The 24,274-nt window shown below is 38.3% G+C and overlaps 1 protein-coding gene across 2 annotated transcripts in view; it reads right to left on the reverse strand.

Moving 5' to 3' along the window:
- The window catches only part of LOC117568938 (protein bric-a-brac 1), a 92,505-nt gene extending 76,765 nt beyond the window's left edge, over window positions 1-15,740 (reverse strand). For both annotated transcript variants that reach the window (XM_052004160.1, XM_034249868.2), the window contains exon 1: window positions 13,255-15,740. In XM_052004160.1, the coding sequence (XP_051860120.1) occupies window positions 13,255-14,940 (1,686 nt within the window). In that variant the 5' untranslated portion in view covers window positions 14,941-15,740. The remainder of the gene's footprint in view (window positions 1-13,254) is intronic.
- Window positions 15,741-24,274: the final 8,534 nt, after the last annotated feature.

The following is a 24,274-nucleotide window of genomic DNA, read 5'->3' on the forward strand; positions in this document are numbered from 1 at the left end:
GACGCCGCCGACGTCGACGTTTGCCTCTGATAATGAGATATGCGGCAAAAGGGTTCAAGGGGGGGCGCGGGCAACAACAACTGAGGCAGCGGCTTGCACGCAATTAAGCCAAATTAAACTCAAAGCCAGCTTCAACAAGGCATCCTACAAGTAAATACGTGTTAAAATACACTTCTGTCGGTCATACAATACTCTCTTGTGAGTTACCCAGAGCAAAGTTCAATGCGCCAGCAGCAGAACTTAAGTTTACAGCTTTAAAAATTACTGTTTACAATATTAATATAAATGATTGTATATTAACACAAACACACACAGAGTCATTTGTACACTCACACACACACACACAGACACAGACATGAGCGTGAGTAAATAAAAATAATAAATACAACAAAAATATTCCATTCATCGTCATAAACTTCAATTTTCGAAAATCATTTCCTTAGCAGCTGCGCGTTAAAAAATATACAACAGCTCAACACAAAATGAAAATAAATAAAACAACAAAGTAATAATACACAAAAAAAAAAAAAAACACAAAAAAGTGAAATAAAAATAAAATGAATTAAGGTTCACACAGTGGACACACAGACAGTGAGTTTGCTAAAAATCGAATCGAATCAAATCGAATTCGAATTCTGCTGATATTATTATTATTATTATTGGAACTACAAGTAGATTGCGTTGACAGGGGAAATGATTAAAAACAGGTAATTCCAATGCCAAATGCGCATTAAGTTAATACATTGTCATCAGATCAACCAACTACTAATTGCTTGATTGATGTGGATTAAAAAACAATAAACTCGACCGATTCTCTCCTCGGTATATTATTTATAAATCGACAAAATTGTGAACTTAGCAACTAGAATAAAAGTGGAACAAAGTTTTCAACATTATTATTGTTTAATTACGCACTTAAGCAATTTATTTTGTATTTCATTTACTTAATGACATAATTATTTTGTTTTGTTGTATTATAATAAAACTGTTAAATTTGAAACTAGAACATTGCTCTCAACTTTATATTATTTTGCATTTGAGCATTATTGTTATATTATGCATTTAAGAAATTTATTTTAAATATATTATAGTTCATTATTTCTTATTATAAAATTTTTTGCTTATAAAAAAATGTTTCTTTGTTTCAAGAATTTGTTCTTATTTCAAGAACACAATATTTAAGATGAATGTTCGAAAATTTTGAAAATTGTAGAGCAACTGTTTCAATGTTATATTATTTTGACTTTTGGTTATTATTGTTTAATTACGCATTTAAGTAATTTATTTATGAAAATATCTTAGTTCCTTTATTTTTAATTATATAACTTATGAAATAGTTTCATTATTATTTATATTAAGGTAAAATTGTTATCATTTCAATTAGAATAAAGTTTCCAACTTTCTATTGTTTTCCATTTTATTTAAGTAATCTATTTTGAAAATATCTTACTTCATTTATACTAAATATATTTTTGTTAGTAGTTTCATTATTATTTATATTATTGAAAAATTTTAGATTAAAATTCTTTATTAATTTAGATTTAATAAATATTATTTAATTACGCATTGAAGTAATTTATTTTTAATTATATAATTTTTGTTATAATTTCATGCGCTTTTATCCACTGTGCGACGTGTGCGCAGTTTTTGCCCTTTGCACATCGTTAAGGAATATTATAAATTACTACAACAACAGCAACAACAATAATAATACAAAGACAACAACAACAGCAACAACAAGAACAACTAACAATAACAATGTCTCGGGGTTCTTGAAATATTTATTTTATATTACGTTCGTTTCGTTTTCGTTTTATTTTTGTTTTCCCTTTTCATACTCTCATTCTCCCCAGACACGCGGGGCGCGGTCTAAATTAAAGAATATTTCTTCTTCGCTGCCTTTACCGCTTCATCTTGAGTTCAGTTCAGTTCAGTTTTCAGTTTTTTTTTTTATTATTTTATTCCATTTATTTTTTTGTATATTGTGTGTGTGTGATTTTTTTTTTTCCTTCTCGTGTCTTTTTGTTGTGTTATTTTATTTATTATTATTTTTTCTTCTTCTTCTTCTTCAGTTCTTTTCTCATTTTTTTTTTTCGTCCCGCGGATGCAAGAGCCGCGTCTTGGTTTAAAGTGCGGTTTCTTGTCTTTCTCCATATATATTCATTATTATTGCTGCTGCCGTCGCTGCTGCTGCTGCACATAACTTCAACTTTGTATCTGTATCTTTGTATCTGGCCACGGCCACTGAGAGTGTGTGTGTGTGTGTGTGTGTGTGTCATGTATTTAAGGAAAAAGAATGATGCAAAGACGATAAAATATAATTTCGGCTTTATATTTTATTTTAATGATGAAAAATGTTGAAACTTTATTACGAACTCATAAAAAATTTAAACGTAGGTACACACGCAGAGCGGGCGACGCTGAGGGAGACCAACGCACACACACATCGACACCATCGACTTCGGGCTTCAGTTTGTGTTGTGAGCGAGCGTCTTTCCTCAGCTTGTTCTTATTATTCTTGGGCCGCTGCTTTGTGCTCACTCATAAATAAGGAAAAATGCGCTGTGCACAATGTTAAATGTTATAAAAATCCACAAAAAAGTATTTATTTTTATTGCACAATGCAGCATGAGCATAAAGTATCTTACAGATACACACACAAGCAAACACACACACTCAGCGTCTTCTCTTTGATGCCGCTCACACTCAACACGAACACACGAACACAACAATACAACTCAAACCCAAACTCAAACGCAAACGCAAAAGGTGTGAAAATATATGTCATAAGATACAAATGTATCTAATTGAATGAAAGCGAGCAGCAAGCGAGCGAACGATTTGTTCTTAACACGCAGCAGTCCAACAACAACGTGCTACGCTACGTTAGTGGAGCATGAGCGAGTGAATTGCCACCACACCTCCTCCCTTTTCACTCCCCACTTCACTACCCACCATTCCACCACTCACTTCGGTCCAAGGCGAAGCGTGCGGCAGGCGCATCAAAGTCAAAGTCGACGACGCTGGGAATTTTTCGCTGTTGCCCGTTTCTACTAATGACTTTTGGGGCATATCAAATACTCGACTCATTTGGGTGGAAAGTGTTTGGTTAGAGTATGCAAAGTTCGACGTGTTGAACTAAGATTTCGCTTTGTATGTTGTGGCAGGTTATGGCTGCGGCCAGACGGCAAACAACAACTTCAACAATAGCCAAAAGAGTGTGCCAATGACGACAACAGCAGCTGCTTTGCTTTTGTGCTTTTTTTTGGCTTTTTTTGGCTAAGGATGACGACGATGACATGACAAATAAAGACACACAATCGTACACGTAGACGCGATAAAGAGCTTGTTTGGGAAAACATATGCGAAGTACAAAGTATCTGCAACACCTTAATCTTGTGGGTCGATTTGTTATAGATTTCTAATCGCCAGGAATTTGTTGTTCTCGAAATACTTTTGGGCAGCAGCAGCTTTGATAACAACACACACACACTTATCTGTGCGGCCCAATCAATCATTGGCTAATATTAAGTTAAGTTTTTTATTATATTACATTAATTTGTGCCGCACAATTTTTTTAACAACAGATTACCCAATCGTATTAATGCTATCTTATCGTGTTGTTGTCGTTGTCGTTGGCTGGTGCAACAATAAAATTGTTTTGCAACGCAACACGCATACGAAACGATCGATTTTTGATGACTATCACGCGGCTGCTCTATAAACAAATAAATACAAAATACAACAAAAAACAAAAAACACATCGTGGCAATTATTGTTAATAAATTAATTGTAATTATACCAAAGAATTTCCTTGTGGTGCAACGACCATAAAAATTGCACCAATGTAACGTCTGATAATTATTTCAAATTGATTAAACGGCATTTCCTTGTATAACCAAGTACCTTAAGAGTGAGATAAATTGATGGGAAGAACAGCTTTCTTTAAGGTAGTATAATAATATGTTATTAAAGTTGTCAGGTGGAAGGATGTTAAATTAAATAATTAGGAAAAATAACCATTATATTAGGAAGCAATCCGAATATTTAATATAAATTCTGAATATAAAAGAATAACACTGATACAATTGCGATAATTACTTGAATTTGTTTCACCAACATTTTCTTGTATTATGAAATGTCTGCTGAGAAGTATATAATTTCAAATTTATAGAAGAATACATACATAAATCACAAGATATAATATGAATAATATTAAACAGAAGTTTCGATATAAACTGTAAGATAATAAAATGTATACTAAGATCATCATGAAAACCTTGATGTTATTGACTTAACAAAATTTTCTAGAAAGACAAATTTTCTTTCGAGCGCAGCTTCAATCTTTGCTATAACATAAAGATAATACAATAAAGACATATTACATTATATTAAATCAATAAAAAAGGCAAAACAGCAACCTGGATCTGTCTGTGTGTATGAGATGCAAGTTTTGCTGATTACTTAAGAGTGTTTAAACTACATTTTATAGTGTTATGAAATCCCACAAGAGTCAAATACACAGCTATGAATAACACCTTCCTTGAATTATATTTTAAATCGGAATTTCAATGTTATCATTTAATAATAATAATAATTCTGCCTTTCCATTGATATGAACTATAACTTCCACATTAGGTGCATTATTAATTGAAATTGATAAAGCAACAACTTTTATTTCGACATTTCTTCCAGGCTTTGCTGCTTTCTTTGCCTTAATATAAAGGTATACAATTTGTAAGTTGTGGAAATATTTCAATAGATGTGATATTAAAAATTACAACCATTTCTAATATATCTGTCAGCCTATTTTAGAATCAGTTAAATTTTGGTAAACCAGAAATTTACTTAAAATTGATTAAGCTACAGGGGTTACAATAATATCATAATATTTCATTATTATTCTAAAAATAATATGCAAAAGCCGTCTCAATAAATCGATCTATTTAATGTAAACTGCAAGTTGCCCTTCATTCAAATTCATCTTGACTGTTGCATTCTTATAACTCACACTTTGCGCTTTGCCTTCATAAACCATTTTAATGGGCGCTCGATACAAAAAATCTGACTGTACTCGCTCTTAACACCCGCTGCCCTGCCCCGCCCACGTCTCACGCCCCCCGCGTCAATCGTGTTCTTTGCTCGACTGCATTTTTAATTAATTTATTTTTGTCGATATATTTCAGGCGCAGAGTCACAAAGCCATGCACAAAGACAAAAGCCAAGTTGTATACACATCTTAAAGATACATTCTCACACATACACACACACACACATTTGTTGTGTATCTTTTGTTGTATTTTTTTGTTGTGTTGTTGTTGCTGATGATGCTGGTGTTACTGTTGCTGCTGTTGCTGTTGCTGTCCCCTCTCCAGCTACATCGCTGCCATTAATTTATTTATTTAATACGCTCTTTCCCTCTCCCTTGCTGTCTCTCCCTGTGTGCGTGTGATTAATCGGTTGCTCATTGTAAATATTTGTCTTTAGTTTGTTGCACTGCGTCCGAAGTCGCCAAGACTGTGGCAACATGAAGATACATTTATTTGTATTATTAAAATTCAACTGTGACGAGCGAATGTGCTGCCAATAAGTGTGCATAGATCATATTTATGGAAGACTCTATCAAAAGAGTCTCTAAGTATCTTCTTCTTGTGTTATTAAAACTTAGCTATGATCGATGATCAATGACCAAATATGCTGCCAATAAGTGTACCTAAAACATATTCATGCAACACTTGCAAAACTTCATCAAAAGAGTATCTAAGGGCGAGTGTCCTTCATAGATTCATTTATTTGTATTATTGAAACTAAGCTGTGATCACTAATCAATGACCAAATATGCTGCCAATAAATGTCTGTACAACATATTCATGCAACACTTGCAACACTCCATCATAAGAGAGTATCTAACTGCGAGTGTCTGTCTAAAGATTAAACTTCAAGTTGAGAGCAGCCGCTCCTTATGACTGTTTTCCTGGTCCCAAGTTTTTCGTGTGTGTATTTTCCTTAACCGTAATTTATAATAAGCTATTTTCTTTACGCACCTTTTTGCCAGTCTCTGTGTCCGTGGCTGCCCCCTGCCCACGCATGCAACAAGGACAGAGGCAACATGAACAGACTCGAGACTCTAGACTCAAAACTCTAGACTCAGACAAGCCACAATTCTTTGGCACATGGTGAGGTTGACTTACAACTAATGCAATATAATAAATTTATACAAAGTTACAAACAAAATAGATGTGATGTGTGTGTGTTTGTGTGTGGGTTGAAAAATAAATAAATAAATTTTTTTTAGAAGGATATCTACATAGCGAAGAGATATGTATATGAAAAAAGATTTGATTGCCGCCCAAACCCAAAACCCTATCGAGTTGAGTTTGTCAGTTTGTTGTTTTGCTTTATGATGGCATTGCTTGGGTCTCCCTCTTCTCTCTCTCTCTCTCTCTCTCCCTCTCTCCCTTTTCAGAGACCTCTTGGTGAGCGGTCTTAGACTCGGTCGTAGTTGGAATCGTTTGGCTGCCTTGGGCGCCCGTGGAGCTGCTGAGTCTTTTGGTTTTGGGTTATTTATCTGCATAAATTATTTATGCCGCATTACAAGCATAAAAATAAATAAAATAAATGAAGCCCTGGCACAAACTAAATCCGATTAGAATATACAGATGAGGCAAACGTCGCCTCACACACAGATACAAATTTATTTTTATAGATTAATCAACGTATTTACTTGCGGCTGCTGCAGCTGCTGTTGCTGCTGCAGAACAATAATAATATCCACATTTATTTTGCTTAGCTAACGAAATTCAATTGAGCAGCAAAGCTGAATTTTTCCGCCAAGTATCTGAATAAATATAAACACAACGTACATATTTTTTTTATGGCATTTTCTTTTTAAATTAAAATTGTTTATGCAATGCATTTTCAGCCCGCTGGCAAACTACTTAATTGAAATGCTACATTTATATATGGAATATCGGAATATATATCTCGGTTGTATCTTTTTAATTGTATCTGCATCCTGCAGCAGCAGTTGTATCTGTTATCCGTCCGATTTGTTATATTTAATTTACGCTCAAGTCGTAAACTGTAAAACTACTTCAGATGTTCGTGTTGAGGCCAACAGCCTCCATCTCGCCTACTCCTCCCCTCCTCCCTCCTGCACCTCACTCGCTGTGTTAAGCCTCCATATGTGGCTTTTGAATACATATAAAATATGCCTGAATAATATAAAACAGAAGGCGATACATCAAAGCGGATTATACAATTTACTTTTGCTCTTATTTTTATACGCTTTACCCCTGCCTGTTTTTATTGCTCTTCCTTCACGTTCGAGTCTATTGAATACCTTATAATATGTGACTTTCCACAAACATTTCTTCTACACAATGTTGCTTTAATTGACTATAATAAAAGTAGTAAAAAGTTTGAACGAAGAGTATTAATTAGTCGACATATTGTTTCACGCGTTTCTGTTCTTCTTCTGCCTTTTTTTCGATTATCTTTGGCTGTTCTGAAAATATATATTTCTTCATTTTTATTTTATTTATTTACTTTCATTAAGCAGCTGAGGCTGCAGCAACGTGCAACGTGCTGCTGTCTGTTGTATACAATAAACGCACAGCCAGCAGATGCAACGCAGAGATAGAGATACAACTACGACTACACAGATACAGATACATTAGAAAAAAAGAAAAGAAAACACATGCTGTGTGTGCAAGTAATAAATTGTATTATTTATTTTATTTTATTCCAACAGAGCCTCATGCCTGATGTCGATGCCGATGTCGATGTCTTGGGGCACTTGAGGCCAATTTAGCAGCAAAAGATCAGCCGCAGTCGCCGTCGACGCACAGCGGAAGCGTCGTCGATTTTGCTGAAGGGAAGCTGAAGCTGAATGTGTGGCAGAGTGGCAAAGTAGCTGCTGCTGGGGGCAAGCAGAGAGTGACGAGTGTAATGACTTTTGTCGATTGGGTTAAGTGGCTTGTTGGCTTCCTTTGCGCACCTACACAGATACACAAACACACACACACTCGCACACAATTCAAATGCAGCGTGTGAGATTCCTTCTTCATCATCATCATTTTTTTTTCTCTTATTTTTTGAGTTGCATCTTTTTCAATTTTTATGCATGCCACACATTTTGTGTTGCCTTCTGATTGCTGCTGCTGTTGTTGTTGTTGTTGTCTGTTTTTCCTTCTCTTCTCCCTTCACCTTTTCTCCGGTGTGTGGCTGAAGTAGTTTGAATGTGGCACGTTTAGATCCTTTTATTTCTTTCCCGCTTGTCTGCTTCCCTTTAACCCCAAACTGAGATAATTTGTCTACACGATTTTTTCCTCCTCGTTTTCTTCTTATTTTATATATATTTATTTTCGTTTTTTTTCTTGTTTTTATTGTGTGTGTGTGGAGGTAAATGATACGCGCTTATTACTCCTGTTTCGCCAGGATATGCGTGAGGATTGTGGGCTGTGCTTTCCAGCTGAGTAATTGACTTGTGGCTGTGCCGCGATTGTTGATTTTTTGTGTGCGATAATTGTGCATGCTAATCGAACGTTGAACATATGTTAAGCATGTTAATTTGGGTGGGGCAATTAAAATAATTACTCAGCTTTGGAGAAACGTTTGCTAAGCAATTTATTTGCTTTTTATACCTGCGCTACCCATAAGTAACTTTTTTTTACTGTATGGTGTATTTTCAATATAGTAGTATATTGATATACTAAATAAATATTTTAGTATATTGCAGAATTTTATCTGTTTGGTATATTCCGAATGTAGCTTTATATACCAAGCTAAATGTCGATATACCAAATATAACATTCTTTATGTTTTGGTATTTAATCGGTATATTTTACTTGGTATATTGCAGAATATGTTCGGATTGGTATATTTAAAATGTAGCTCTATATACCAAGCTAAATGTCGATATACCAAATAAGACATTCTCTATATTTCAGTATTTTTTCAGTATATTTAATCTGTATATTTTACTTAGTATATTACAGAATTTGTTCGGTTTGGTATATTTAGACTGTAGCTTGATATACCAAGCTACATGCCAATATACCAAATATAAATTTCTATGCGATTTAGTATTATTTCAGTATATTTAGTCGGTATTTTTAGTATTTTGTAGTATTTTTCGGTATAGTATATTTGGAATGTAGCTTCAAAAATATATACCAAATTTAACATTCTGTGTGTTTAGTATTTATTCGGCATATTTATTTGGTATATTTTTTGTAGTATATTGCAGTATTTTTTCGGTATAGTATATTCTGAAAATAGTTGCATATTGATATATCAAATACAACATTCTGCATGTTTTGGTATTTGTTCAGTATTTTTATTTGGTATATTTTTAAAGTAATACAGCACTTTTCAAGTTTTGAAATGGGTTGTGGGTATTTCACAATCGAACATTCTCGACTTTAGCTTTCTTACTTGTTTTGTAATTAAATTTGCATTAAAAGTTGAGGAAATGAACGACTAACTATTTCAAATTTGTTAATAAAAATACATGTTATCGAGAATATTTAATGATTTTCTTCTCTCAAATCATTTGCAACTCCCGCTTCATGTCACAAAATTTACAGCTTCCGTTGTTAAACCGAGTTTAGTTCCCAGTTCTTGGTTTCCCATTAACAACTTTACTCCGATTTTAATGCCGTCTTTCTTTTTACCATAATTCAATTAAATTTTAATTAACCCTCATCACCTACAACTTTGACTTTGACTCCAACTGCTCAGCGATCTGTGTGGATCTCTGCAAAAAGTTCGATGAACTCAACCAGAAAAAAATAATAAATATAAATAAAAAAAAATGCTTCCTCTAATGATGCACACATTTTTATGTATGCAGCGGCAATAAAAAATATGAAAAAAAGGAAAATCGAAAATCGAAAAAACCGAAAACCAAAACAAAACTTATTTTTAACAAAAGAAGGCAAACCAGACAAATATCGTAAAAGTGCAATTAATCACCAGAAAACCAAAGCGAGGGATCGAGATCGTGTGATGGGTTGGAGGAGGAGAGAAGAGGAGCTGAGGGATGCAGATGGTGACGAAGACTGACACTTATCTGCTTACAGAAATTCAAAAAAACAAAAAAAAGCAAAACTTGTAAATAAATGGGAAAAGAATTATAAGTATTAAAAAAAAGCTGCATGAGAATTGATTATTTTGCATTCTCTCTCTCTCTCTGCGTCTGCTGTTTGTGGAAGCAATGTGCGGATGCAGCCTGTCAATATTTGATTTTTATATATGGCATTGGCTGACAGCAATCGACAGATAAAGAGAGAGAGAGAGAGGGAAGCGGAGATCGCGGCGATTTTTAATAAATGAAATGTGTAAATAAACGAAGAGCAAAGCGCAACAACACTAAGAACAACAACAATAATCATAAGAATTGGGTAGGCAAACAGCAGGAAAGCATAAACATGACCAACACTAATACCAAGTCAAACAAACAAAGATGGAAAAAAGCGATGCAGATGGAGATGCAGATGCATTTCTAAAGAATTTCTAAGCACACACACACACAAATAAAACGAAACAAAACAAAATACAAAACTAAATCTTGAAAGCCAGCGGGCAAGTAGAAAAAATATTTAAAAATGCATAAAAACAAAATATTTATTGAAAGAGAGATGCTAACAAGCCAGCCAGAAGAGTGCGGCACAAAAAATATGAAATGAGGAAAACAAACGTCTTCAAATTCAAACATATGAGCACGCTAATGCGGTGAAGTCGAAGCCTGAGTCGGAGTTGAAGTCTGAGTCTTGGACTCTGACTCTATCCATTGCTTATTTGATTAATGCACTCGAAAGCGACAATAAACAAGAACAAACCAAACGCCAAGAGTGCCGCAGCCAAAGAGATCTCTGGACCTGAGACTCTGTCTTGCTGGACAAACAAATATCGCGCATTCCGTTGGAACTAAAAAATCGAATGAATAACCAATTGATGCAGCTACAAGACACACTCTGAGGTTCTTCTCTCTGGAGTTCGTCGACGTCTATTAGATAAATAAATAAATAAAAAAAAAAACACACCACTATTTTTTTTTTTTTTTTTATTAAAGTGCGAATTCTGCGGTGCGCTTAATGTTGATGAAACGCTTGGGAGCGACAACAACAACAACAACAACATGAGTGTCGACTGACGACTCTTGGAAATCATTGACATGATATGATGCTGGTGGTGGTGGAGGTTCCATGAGTTCGACTTGTGATCTCGAAACCGGTTAGGAACTGTTATTCAAGTAACTGAATTCCTCTATAGATCAGCGTGCAGATCAATAAAATCGATAAAGCATGAACAACAAACCATCTTTTAAACGATCCCCAAGCCAGTTTAAGAAAATGTATTTCAGATAATGCGGAAAGTAAATATGATGATATAATATTATAATTCTTCGGCTATAAATGCCCATTACTGTCCACTTCGATACACAGCCGCCTAATGGATGCCATCTGTATATGGGAAGTTGAATCATGAGCATCGAAATTCGACACACACTCTACTTTTTTGTATTTCTAAAGCACCGTGTGAGACATTTTTATATATTTTTGGAACTTTTTATATTATCCATTATTATCTATTATACATTTTTCAGAAAAAATGATTTATATTTTATATCCCTCCCATGTTTTTTCACTGTCTACATTTGAAATGATTTTTTATATTTTTTTTTTTTTTTTAGATTTTGGGGAATAGTATAGAATGATTTATGGCATATCACAATATTTATTCCTTAAAATATTTCAACAGAATGTGTCAAGTATCAATAGAAAATTTATGTGAAACGAATTCTTATCAATGTTATATATAAGATCAGAATTTATTAAAGGGTTTTCCATTATTTTTATTTTGAGTATTTTTTCAGAATATTTTTGGTAATAATTTTATGAGAAGTTTTTTTTGTATACATTTTATTTATTATACTTTTTCAGAATTTTATTTTTTAAGAAATGAGAAGTTTCTTACTATATTTTCCTTTTTATATTCGCTTTGTTTATTTACATTATTAACAAAATATTTTAAATACAATTTTATTAAAATAATTTTTTAATTTGTTTATGTTGTTATGATCTATGAAATAAATACTTTTATTCAAATTATAATTTTTTTAAGAATTCAGTTACTATTTTATTTATTTAATACTCAGATATTTTTTAAAATTATTTATAATAATTTAATTGATGAAATAATTTTATGTGATTTTATTTCTTTAATTTTTCATAATTGTTTCTTTTTGATAATTTGTTATACATTTATGTTGTTTACCGTAATTATTTGAAAGTTCTCTCCAAATTTATTTCTACACTTCAACTTTCTTGAAAACTTCAAAGTAATCATAGTTCATTTATAATTTCCCCTCTAAAAATAAGTATGCGGTAAAGAAAGAAGAATGAAATTAATTTCCTCTTCACTTCAATTATTTTGAAGTACTTTTTCATAAATTATTCTGCTTTTTTTTTTTTGTTTTTTTTTAATGATTCATAAGTGAATCAGAGCATTTATGTGGGTCAAAAAGCAGAACATATGAACTAGTTCGCCCACAATTTGTGGATTGAAGGTAAAAAGTCGTTGAAAGGACAATAACTTAGCAATTAGGTTCATTTGAGTTAATTTATGTGTGGAAGTCAAAGCGGAACCTACGACAAGGCGAAAAATGTTTTAAGTGCTTGGAGCAGCGACCCAACGAGCTGCGGACAACAATAAGCAAGCAACCACAACAACAACAACAACAACTGTGACGCCATCGACATCGACGACGACGACGACGTGAAGCACGTGAATGCTGTCAATCATGAGCCGCAGTCCAACAACATTCCACGGGATCCACGAACGAAGCTGTTGCTACTGTTGCTGTTGCTGTTGCTGTCGCTGCTGCTGCTGGCTGACGATGACAAGCGCAAAGCTTATTGTGACGTCACGTGCACATGCATGAAATGCCGACGGCAAAAACTGAACAGCAGAAGCAGCAGCAGAGAGAGAGCGCGCGAGAGCAGCGCCAAAGTCAAGTACAAACAAAATGAAGATCGCAAAATGCGAACGCGCGCGCAAAACGAGTGTAAATCAAAACAAAACGAACGTCAAGATGGTTGACTGCGCCAACGAGAGAGCGCGGCAGCGCTGCCTACGCTAGCAGCGCAGTTAACGAAAAAAGAGAAGAGAGCGAACAAAAGTGATCGCGACGAATTCGTGAATGAAAACCGAAACAAAGAGAGCAACAAATTGTATTTTCGTACTCACCCGCTCCTCCTCACGTATCATTTCGGCAATGCCCGGCTTGATCTCCATATCGTCGGCCAGCGATGTGGACGTCGAGGGTCCGGCATGATGATGAGGCGGTGGCGGCAAACGCGGCTCCGCTGCCGCTGCCACGCTCAGCTCCATGGCAGCGGCTGCCATCGCCGCCGCAGAGCCGAGCGGATAACGCGATTCGGCGGCAGCGGACGAGGGATGAACGGAAGAGCCGGAACTGGAAGAGGAGCTGCCATGACCAAGAGAATGATGTTGTTGTTGTTGTTGTTGCTGGGCAGCTTGATGTTGCTGCTGCAACTGATGCAAATGATGCACTGCAGCCGCCGCCTGCTGTTGTTGTTGTTGCTGCTGGTGTTGTTGTTGTTGCTGTTGTGGGCTGGATAGCGATTGGGAGAGCGGGCGGGGGCGGACGCCTCCAACGGGCGCTGGTGTCGTTGCAGGTGACGGCATATCGAGGCCATGCAGCGCAGTCTCGAGCGCTGCTGCCGAGGGCGTTAGACGACGCGGCGGCAGCGGCAGAGGCAAAGGCAGCGCTGCCAACGCTTTAGGCGGCGGCGTCATAATCGAACAATCGCGTTGCCGCTCGCGTTCTCGCTCCTTTTGCTCCTGCTCCAAACGCTCGGCGGCAATCAGGCTGCTCAATGGACTGGCGGGCGGATTGAAGATGGTATCAGCCGATGGCCAGCGACGCTTGCGCACATTGCGACTCTGCTGGGGAGGAAGGGGCAGCTGTGGTTGCTGCTGCTGCTGCGGTGGTGTCAGACGCAACTCGCTGCAATCCCAGTCGCTGCTGCTGCGCAACTTCTTCTCCGGCTGCATAAAGGCGAGCAACTCCTCCGCCTCGCGATCAGCCGCTGTCTTGGGTGAAACCTGTGCGGGCGACGACGACGAAGCCGCATCCGCTGCCTCTGCTGCCGCAGCTGCTGCAGCCGCTGCTGCTGCTGCCACCGAGTTGACCTCCTCCATGTGGGTGACATCCGCCAAGCCGCGCACTTTCAACATCTCCGCAATGCGCAGCAGCGGACCAATCTGATCCTGACTCACGTTGATCTCCCCGCGATACATGAACTCCACAATCGCCTTGAGATCACACCAATTCACATCCCGCATGATGACAATCGGATGCTGGCAAGGCGTCTCTGCGAGTAACGTTTGGAAGTACGGGGAGCAAGCGGATAAAACCATTTTGTGTGCCTTCATCGAGCGTCCGTCGCAGGCGAGCGTCACGTCCACAAAGGATTCATTTTGCAGCAACTGATCGAAGATCGTCGTCAAGTTCGATTGATAATTGTTCCAGCGCAAACAGAATTGTTGCGGCAACTGTTGCTGCTGTTGTTGGTGATGTTGTCGCTGTTGTTGCGTGGTGCTGGAGGAGGGGGAGGAGCTACCTGCGGTGGCGGTGGCATGCGGTGATCCTGTCGGCGTCACTGGCAACGATGTTGCTCCGCTTTTCTCTTTCTCCTCATCGTTGTCGTCGGAGGGGTGGTGGCGAGGGGGCGTGCCGCCGCTGCGCTGTCGCTGCGCCGCTTGCGCCTGCTCCGTTGTTGCTGTTGTTGTTGCATTTGTTTCGCTCTCCGTTTGCTCTGCGGCTGCGTTCCCGCTGCTGCTCGTGATGCTGTTGTTGCGATCGACGCTGCTGCTGCTGGGACACGTTGGCGTCTCCGTGGACGCCATTTTGTTTGTGGTGAGAGAGCGACGACAGAAGAGAGCGAGCGAGTTGTTGTGACGAAGAGAGCGCACACAAAATATTTAAGCAGTTGCTTATTGATCAGCGTGCGAGAGGCGCCAAAGTTTCATTTGCAATTAGTCTATGGCTAAGTCTATGTGTATGTATGAGTGTACGAATGTGTGTGTGTGGGAACACCGTAAAAGTTTTACGTAGTGCACGACGACGGCGCGCGTTATTCGTAATTCGCAATTCGCTCACGTAAAAGTCGCGTTATAATTAACATGTGTGTGTGGGTGTGTGCATGTAGTTTAGCTGTAATAGTATGAGTGCGTTAAAGTGTGTGTGTTACGTTACGTTACGTTACGCGCACTACGTTGCGTGCATTTGTCGCCAACAACAAAAATTTGACAATTGGCAAAATATGCTTTTGTTATTGTTTGCTCCTCCTCGATGTTGTTGTTGTTATCGTATGAGTGTGTGTGTGTGTGTGTGATAGTGTGAGTAGTGTGTCGAGTGGCGGCGTGTAGCGTGGCTGCCTCGTTGTGGCAACAGCAGAACGTGCCCCAAAAGTCTTTTCAGCACGAGTGTCTGAATTAGACTGAAAACGTTTTGCACATTTTGATACGGAAAAACTCAAAACAAACTTAACACACAGCACACACAGAGGCCAGGCAGTCAGACTACGACGTCGATTGTGGGGCTACGACGACGACGACGACAACGGTAACGACGACGACGACGACGACGATGATGGCGGCATTGTGGAAAACTCTGTGTGTTTGCCGTGGCAGAGGCGCTTGTGCTTTGCTTTGCTTCGCTTTGCTTTTGCCCGCCGCTGTTGTTGTAGTTTGACGTCGCGAGAGTTGCGAATGCGAATTCGCTGAGTCGACGTCGAGTCGAGTCGCGACTACGACGACTACGACGGTGACGGCAGCGACGTCGACGCCGCGAAATCCAAGTCGTAAATAGTGCGCTGCCAGCGTCGCAGTTTGCAATATTGCAGTTTGCATTTTCAAGGCAAAGGAGCAGACGCAGCAGAAGCAGCGAAAACGACGCGCGCGCTGCCTTCAAAAATATAGTGAGAGCAAAAGCAGCGACAGCAACAACAACAACGGCAGAAGCAGCGACAGCCAAATACCGGCAACGTTCAAAATTCCTTTACTCGGAAAACGAAAACGAAACGAATGCGAAGCTCGCTCGCGTCGTCGTCGTCGTCGGCGTTGTTGGCGTCGTAGTCGCCGCTCTCCCACACACACGGCCGCCGAATGCAACCCCCAAAAAAGCGGCTGTTGTTGTTGCTGTTATTGCTGCTGCTGCTGCAGCTCCAAAGGAGCAAACGACAAAACGTGCTGCAATTTTGGCAATGCGTGCAAGGCACCCAATATACAATACACATATAAACACACATACACTTGCACTCACATACAATTATATTTATGCAAGTATGCGTAGAGAGCTCTTGCACTAATATTAGCCGAGTCAGCGACTTTACATAATTATTATGCATTATTATTCAATTTATATCAATCGGAAATGATCAGCAAGTAGTAATTGCCTAGTAACTGCCTGCTATCAGTTGCCGTCTTATCAATGCGACGCTCTCTCTCACACACGCACATACAGTCGCACTCTCTCTCCCTCACTCTCTCTCTGTCACTCTGCGCTCTCGCAAACACTTGAAGAAAAAACTCGCAGCAGCAGCAGAGCCTCTGCCGCTGCCGCGCAGCAACAGCAAAAAGATTGTTCATTAATTAGTTCCGTTTGCTGCTGCCTGCTGCTTCTGCTGCTGCTGCTGTCGATGTCGATGTTGCTCTCAAGTCCAGTTGCTCAATTTTGTGCTCTCTCAGCAGTCGCCTCAATTCGCCGCAATCTTTGTACGTCGCTCTTTGGCTTTTAAGAGACGCACAGAGAGCATTTACTTGTACTTCTCTTTCGAGTAGTAGGCAAATGCCTTTTGCCTTTGCTCCAAAGGTGTGAGAGAGGGAGAGGGGGTTACTACTACTGCTGCTGCTGCTGCTAGCACAATGTTGCACCTGCAGTTTTTAGTTTTTTCTCTCGCTCGCTCGTTCGTTTTGTTCGTTCGGTTTGCTTGCTTCGTGTGCTCGCTGCCTTTGGAACTGCCCACACTGAGTTCCGGCTGGAGACTGGTCACTCTATGCAACTGTATGTGTTTGTCTGTGTGTGTATTTTGATTATTGTTTTTGCTATAATATGCATAAAATAAAGAAATACAAATCTAGCAAATATAAAAGCGCAGCAAACAACAAACTTGCCCATTCGTGTGCGAGCGAGACAGCCACACTGTGTGTGTGAGACTGCGAGAGATGTACTACTACGTTGAGAGCGAACTAACGTAGCTACTAATACAAATACATCACAGCTACTGCTTTTGCTTTGGCTTTGGCTTCAGCTCTTTGCCTTTGGCTCAGCCTCAGCCAGTCATAAATTATGCAAAAATACTGCGACTAGCAAATGGCGGTTCGACTACAACATTATAATAAATGCTTACGAGGCACACAACATCAACAACAACAGCAAAAACAAAATAAAAACAACGTACATGAATTCAATTATAATTGTATGCCAAGCGGAATGATCATTTGCCATCGATATTAATTAGATTTCTACAAACAGAATTGGCAACAGTTTTCGCTATATTTTTGCAGTCGCAGCAGCTGTTTGTTTATTTCGACGAAATGACAAATTTAGCGGCGAAAAAACAATTTGCAAAAACTACATTTTGTTTATTTAATTAACATTTTGTTTATTACTCAGCATTCAATCGAATTGATGTGCAGTTAACTTGAAAGAGATCGCAAACAGCATAAAAATAAGGAATGTATTCGACAGTGATCGAAAGCAAGATACTCAGTATATTTTTCCGTATTTTACTAAAACTGCAGTATTTAATTTTTTATTTAGATTTGTAATGTATTCACTTAAGCAGGTATGATCGAAAGAAAGATACTAGGTATATATTTTTTCAGTATTTTAAATTGCGGTATTTAATTTTTTATTTAGATTTGAAATGTATTCACTTATCGATCGAAAGAAAGTGTGTATTTTTTCAGTATTTTACTTAAATTACGGTATTTAATTTTTTAGTATTCTACTTAAATTGCTATGTTTTTCTAATATGGAAATTATTGATTTTATTTTTCAAATTTTTAAAAATCTTAAATAATATAAGATTATTAAGGTTAATAATTAATTTAGTTGAATGAAGTCCAAATTCGTTGTTTGTACTACAAATATCAGTAAACTTTTTGATATATTAATTCCTTAAATTTCTAAGTTTTTTCATTGAACAACACCCAAGTTTCTGATCGAAAGTAAAGCGCTCGATCAGTCGAAATATATTATTCTCATTTTGTTTAGCATGTGTTTTGATTATACATATATCGTATAAAAGAATAATGATATTATAAACACATGTATAATATATACTTTGATTGTGTATATTATGAATAAAGAACAATTTTTATCCGCAGAAATTCCGATATTTTATGGAACGAAAATAATCTACAATAATTTGAGATGAGCAAGATCGATTAAGGTCTTCAAGCTATTTATTTTTCATAATTTTGTATCATTTCGTCTTAAAATTTTATTTCTTAATTAATATGGTTATTAGTTACCCCAAAAAATTAAAACACAAAAAAGAATTTATTTTAAAGCATAAATAAAAAGCAAAAATTTAAAGCATAACACAATATACCAGATTGTCGGCCAAAGCAACTAAGACAAGACCCCCAGTAAGTAGGCGTTTTTGCTTATACAAAAGTATTTCTTATTAACTTCGATAATTTTTATCTGATCGTAATCCAATTTTTAGGATTACTAAATACAATAGTTATTATTGTATATACCAAAATGAGTCTCTGAGATCTACATAGGTGTTCAAACGGACGGACGGACAGACACACAGACATACAGACGGACATGGCTAGATCGTCTTGGCTGTTGACGCTGATCAAGAATATATGTATATACTTTATAGGGTCGGAGATGCCTACCTGTTACGTACATTTCCTGTCGGCACAAAGTTATAATACTCTATGGTAGCGGGTATAAAAATATAAATATTCTTTTTTCTTATTTTAAAATCAGTTTTTTCATACAATTTTTTTCAAATTTTGTTATAAAAAATTTTAATATTAATTTTTTCTTATGCAAAACTTTTGTTTACCATTTTTTTAACCTTGTAAGTATTCAGTTATTATAAAGCAATTTCGTAAATACGGTAATAGTACATTCCGATTTTAATTAAATTGCATCTCGTGCTGCTTAACGAGAGTAAATGCAATAATTTCCTTGGCGCTTTCATTAGGTCTTTAGAGAATTTATCGATCTATGCTAATTCATATACATACGGAATACGCGCGCCAATGTTGCATGCCCCATGTCCGTCCCCATCTGCAGTTGCAACAAAATTTGTAGCCGCACTAAAAACGCATATAGAAGAACACCAAACGCACTTTGTTGCATTGTTGTTGTTGCCCGTTGTTGCAAGTTGTTGTTGTTATTGTTGCTTTTGGCGGAATACGCAATTGCAGCGAAATGTTGTGGAGTCGCCGAAAAACGAAAATGGCATTTTTCGTTAGGAGGTCGTGAGAGACTCAAAACGCGTTTATACGAAAATTTATGTATTTAACTGTTGACGATGACGATGGAGACGACGATGGCGATGGCGATGGCGACGCTGACGAGCCAAACACGGATATGGAGAACTGCGGATGTGGATCTGCATGTGGAAGTGGATATGTGTGGATGTGGATGCGGGATGTGGCATGTGGATGTTGAGTCCAAAATGCGACGAAAGGCTGTGCGACAAGGCGACAGCCGTCGTCTGTTTTGGAGGATCACAGAGCGCAGAGAATTTGTCGGCGGAGGGGGGATGGAGGGGGGCAAAAGACGCGACAACATTTGAACAAACGACAACGGCAAAGAGGCAAACAGACAACGCATGACAAAGGGGTAAGGAAAGGAAGAAGGAGGTGGACACATGCAGCAGGGTGTTGCCTGGGTTTTAGAGGCTTGTGGCACACATGACTGAGCGAACAAGCAAACAAACAAATAAAACGACGGCCTGCAGTCTGTGTGAAGGTGACCAAACTGTACACAGAGAGGGGGGTGGGGAGGGGAGCAACTCGCGGAGGGGGGAGGCGAGAAAAAATAGCGCATATTAAAACGCCAAATAGAAGAATGCAACAAACGACGTCGACGACTGCAGCTTAGAAAGCAACACCAAAGGGGCAGCTGCTGCTCTCGTTCGTTCTATGGGGCAAGTGGCATGTGTGGCAAGGGGCAACCTGGCTGGCTGTCGTGTGTGTCCACTGCGTCCGCGTCTAAAGTTAGCTTACGCGCACAAAAGCGATGAGCGATGATGCCTCAAATATGCAAAAATGCCTAGCGCAATAAAACGAAACCAAAGCAAGAAGGAAGGGGAAGGAGTGGAAGGGGGGAGAAGGGGAGAAGGGGTTGGGGGTGGCAGGCTACCAGCCAGTGCAGCAGCAATGAAAAAGGGCTTAACGTGGACGACGACGACGTTTTTGCTTTTCGGGGGTGGCTGCAGCAACAACGAGCAACCAACAACGAACAACGAGCAACGCAACTTCGAATGCAGGCAAAAGTCCAGAAAAAGTGAGGTTAGAGTTAGAGATGGGCAGCAATAGAGAGAGAGAGTTAGAGATGGAACTGTAGCTGAGAGTTAGGTTAGGTTGAGTTAGGTGTTTTTCAGCTAACGATGCCGCTGGCTGAAGCCGAAGCAGCGACTCTGGAGCTAACGATTGAACGCCAAAAGGGGGCCACAGAGAAGTTGTTGTTGGTGGAGTGTGGGTGCAGGTAGAGGGGTGCAGCATAGACAGAGCAGAGCGCAGACAAACAGTTAGACAGACAGACACACGCAGTAGGGGTGGAGAGTTTGTGTGGCAAGCACCATTGCCAATGCGGCGAGTTGCCCCCGGGCCCGCATTGATGGACAGTTAACGCGGCAAAACGAACGCGGCAACAGCAACAGCAGAAGCAGCAGCTGAAGCAGAGGAGAGTCTGTGCCTCGTTTTGTGGCGCTGGATTGGAGTTGCCACTGCTGCCTCTGCTGTTTGGCTTAGACGACGCAACTGTACTCTCAAAACGCAATAGGCTAAAGTCCACACACACACACGGTCTATGTTCAATGTTGCTGCTGCCCCCTGGCAAAGATTTTCGCGTGCGTTGCAAGTTGCGATGCTGCTGTTGCATGTGTGTCCTTTCTCTTCCTGTGTGCCTCCATGTCTGTCCGTCTGTGTGTGTTTGTGCAGTTTTTGTAAATTTTGCGCCATTTGATTGCATTGCCGGGCAATACTTGCCCTTGCCCCTCCCCCTCTCCCCCATCCTTTCCGCTGTTGTTGCTGCCCCCTTTTGTTGTTGCTGCGGCTGCTTCCGCTTCCACTTGTCCATTGTCGCTTCTTTGGCGGCGCTCGCTCTCGCATTTATATACAAATGAACGCCTCCGCAATATGCCTGCAGCAGCTGCCCCCCTCTCCCCTCTCTCTGTGTTGCTGCCACGCCCCGTCAAGTGCAGACACAGCGGCAAATACATTCTCTATGTTGTGTGCGTTTTTTTATTGTAACAACATCGACAGCCAACTGTCGTTGTTGCAAGTTGTTGCAAGTGGCACTGCGGTCAGTTGCATGTGCCACACGCACAATTTGCTCTGTGCAACATCTTTAACTTTCAACGAGACGAGAAATTCAACTCAATATTTGTATTATTCGAAAATGTCACACAGTAGAAAATAAGGGTGCAACATGGGCATGGGGCAAGAAGAAGGCGGCACTGATTGAAATCAACTCAGGTATATATTTGCCACAAAGCCAACAATTGCTGTTGCAGCCTGCCGCAGACTAATTAAAACATTCACAATGACAGCAAAAATATTAAAAAGAAAAAGGGAAAAAGAACAAGAAAAATTTCTGTGAATGAGCTGAGAAAATCGTTTGCTACTTTTCGTATCTTTTCGTGTGCATGTGACGCAAGAAGAAAGATCAAGGTAAAGGGAAGGGGAATGGGACGGGGACGGGGAAGGCAACTCTTGGGGTTGATTTAGATTCAAGGAATTGTTTATAATTGCAAAAGAAATAGTGGAAGAGGTTTTGTGTCACAAAGCGCGCGATTATAATAAGCGACCAAATAATCCAAAGGGAAGATTGCCGCACTGAACGGGGGAGGGGAAAAGGAAGTGGCAAGGGTGCGGGGGTAAATTAGAGCATTTGCTTTGAAGTAAAGTGACTATTGTTGCAGCACTGCTGCCATAGGAGACGAGCAAAAAGGGTATTTCTGACAAGCAATTTTTGGAATTTTCGGGGGAATGTTCGCAACAAGCTGAAGACATGTGAATACAAGAAATTTAACAGAAAATAATTAAATTGAAGGTTTTTATGTAAATCGTATAATATGAAATGCATTGAGAACATTTTTAGAAATTATTAATTTTATATTTTATATTATTCGTATTATTCTTATTCAGGTTATTCATCCAAACTAAAAGACTCCTTAGGTAGCTACCATAAAATATGTAAAAGAATTTTAATAATTATATGAAAATATATAGCAATTTGCTGTTAAAACAACGGATTACAAAAATGTATTTTCTGATTTTACTTTAACAGAATTTTTAAGGCAGCTCTGTGAGTTGCACACACTAGAATTATGAGAAAATGTATTTTCAAATTTCAACATTATAAATAACACGTGGGCTGAAAAGTCCCGGGTCTTACACACAGGTGGCGCTAGTTTTATTGCAGTCACCTTTTTTTCAGTTAATACAATCCTTCAGAAGACAGCTGCTAAAATTTCATGATATTCTATTCATTAGTTTGTAAGTTATTGAGCTAAGAGTGACACTACTTTTGCTATTTTTCAAAACAATGCATCAAAAGCAATTTCGTGTTCTAATCTTACACTGCTTCTTGATGGGAAAAAAATACCGTTCAAGCACAGTTTTGGTTTAAATAGTGTTATGGGGACTCCTCTCCATCAGAAACAACAATTAAACGTTGGTTTGCTGAAATCAAACGTGGTCGTAGAGAGACACCGATGATGCAGACCCCAGTGGACGTCCAAATGGGGAGGTCACACCAGAAAACATCAAAAAAATCCACAAAATCGTTTTGAATGATCGAAAATTAAATTTGCATGAGTTAACTAACATCGTAAAGATATCAAAAGAACATGTTGGCCTAATATTGCATGAACATTTGACTATGAGAAAGCTCTCTTCAAAGTGGCTGCCGCGTTTGCTCACTTTTGACCATCAACAAGAATGTGTTCATGATTCAATGACAGTGACAAAACTACATGAATTTAACTTCGAATTGCTCCCACATCCACCGTATTCGCCAGATTAGGCTCCCAGCGACTTCTGGAAGTTCGCAGTCCTGAAAAAATATTCGCCGGTAAAAAATTTCGTAGGAAAGAAGAGGTTATCACTGAAATTGAAGCCTATTTTGAGGCAAAAAATAAATCGTTCTAAAAAATTTATATTGAAATGTTACAGCGGCTCTGGAATGATTGCGATGCTCTTGATAAAGATTAAATTAATGAGTAACGCCAATTTTGATCCAAAAAAAGCGTGTTTTCTTTGTTAGGCCCGGGACTTTTCAGCCCATGTGTTACTTAATAATTAATATGTTAATCTAAGTTTCATTAGAATATTTTTCTAGAACCTCTTAGAAATATAATACGATACTGTACGATACTCGCTACCCTTTTTTAAGAAAATCAAAATAGTGTGTTATTGTTATTTTAATATAAAACATTATATATATAAATACTGAAATATACCAAAGGCAATATTAGGTATATCGCCATACCGCTACATTACAAATTTACGTATACCATAAATTGGGAAATATACCAGATGGTAAAACACAGGACCTAATACAAAAAATGCTCAAATATACCAAATGCTATATATTTAGTATATCGATATACTGCTATTTTAGAAATATACTAAAAAGTGCATAATATACCAGATTGTCAAGCAAAGCAACTAATACAAAACATGCTCAAATATACCGAATACTATATTTGGTATATCGATATACTGCTATTTTAAAAATATATACCATAAATTACAAGATATACCAGATTGCCAAACACAACAACTAATACAAAACATGCTCAAATACTCTGAATACTATATTTGGTATATCGATATACTGATATTTTAAAAATATACCATAAAATGCAAAATATACCAGATTATTAATCAAAGCAACTACAAATTGAAGATATTACATACATTTTCAAATAATTATAACCACTTATTGGCAATGATTGCAAATTCAGTTCTAGAA

This window comes from Drosophila albomicans, chromosome 3 (genome assembly GCF_009650485.2).
Source record: "Drosophila albomicans strain 15112-1751.03 chromosome 3, ASM965048v2, whole genome shotgun sequence".
Classification (NCBI taxonomy): Eukaryota; Metazoa; Arthropoda; class Insecta; order Diptera; family Drosophilidae; genus Drosophila; species Drosophila albomicans.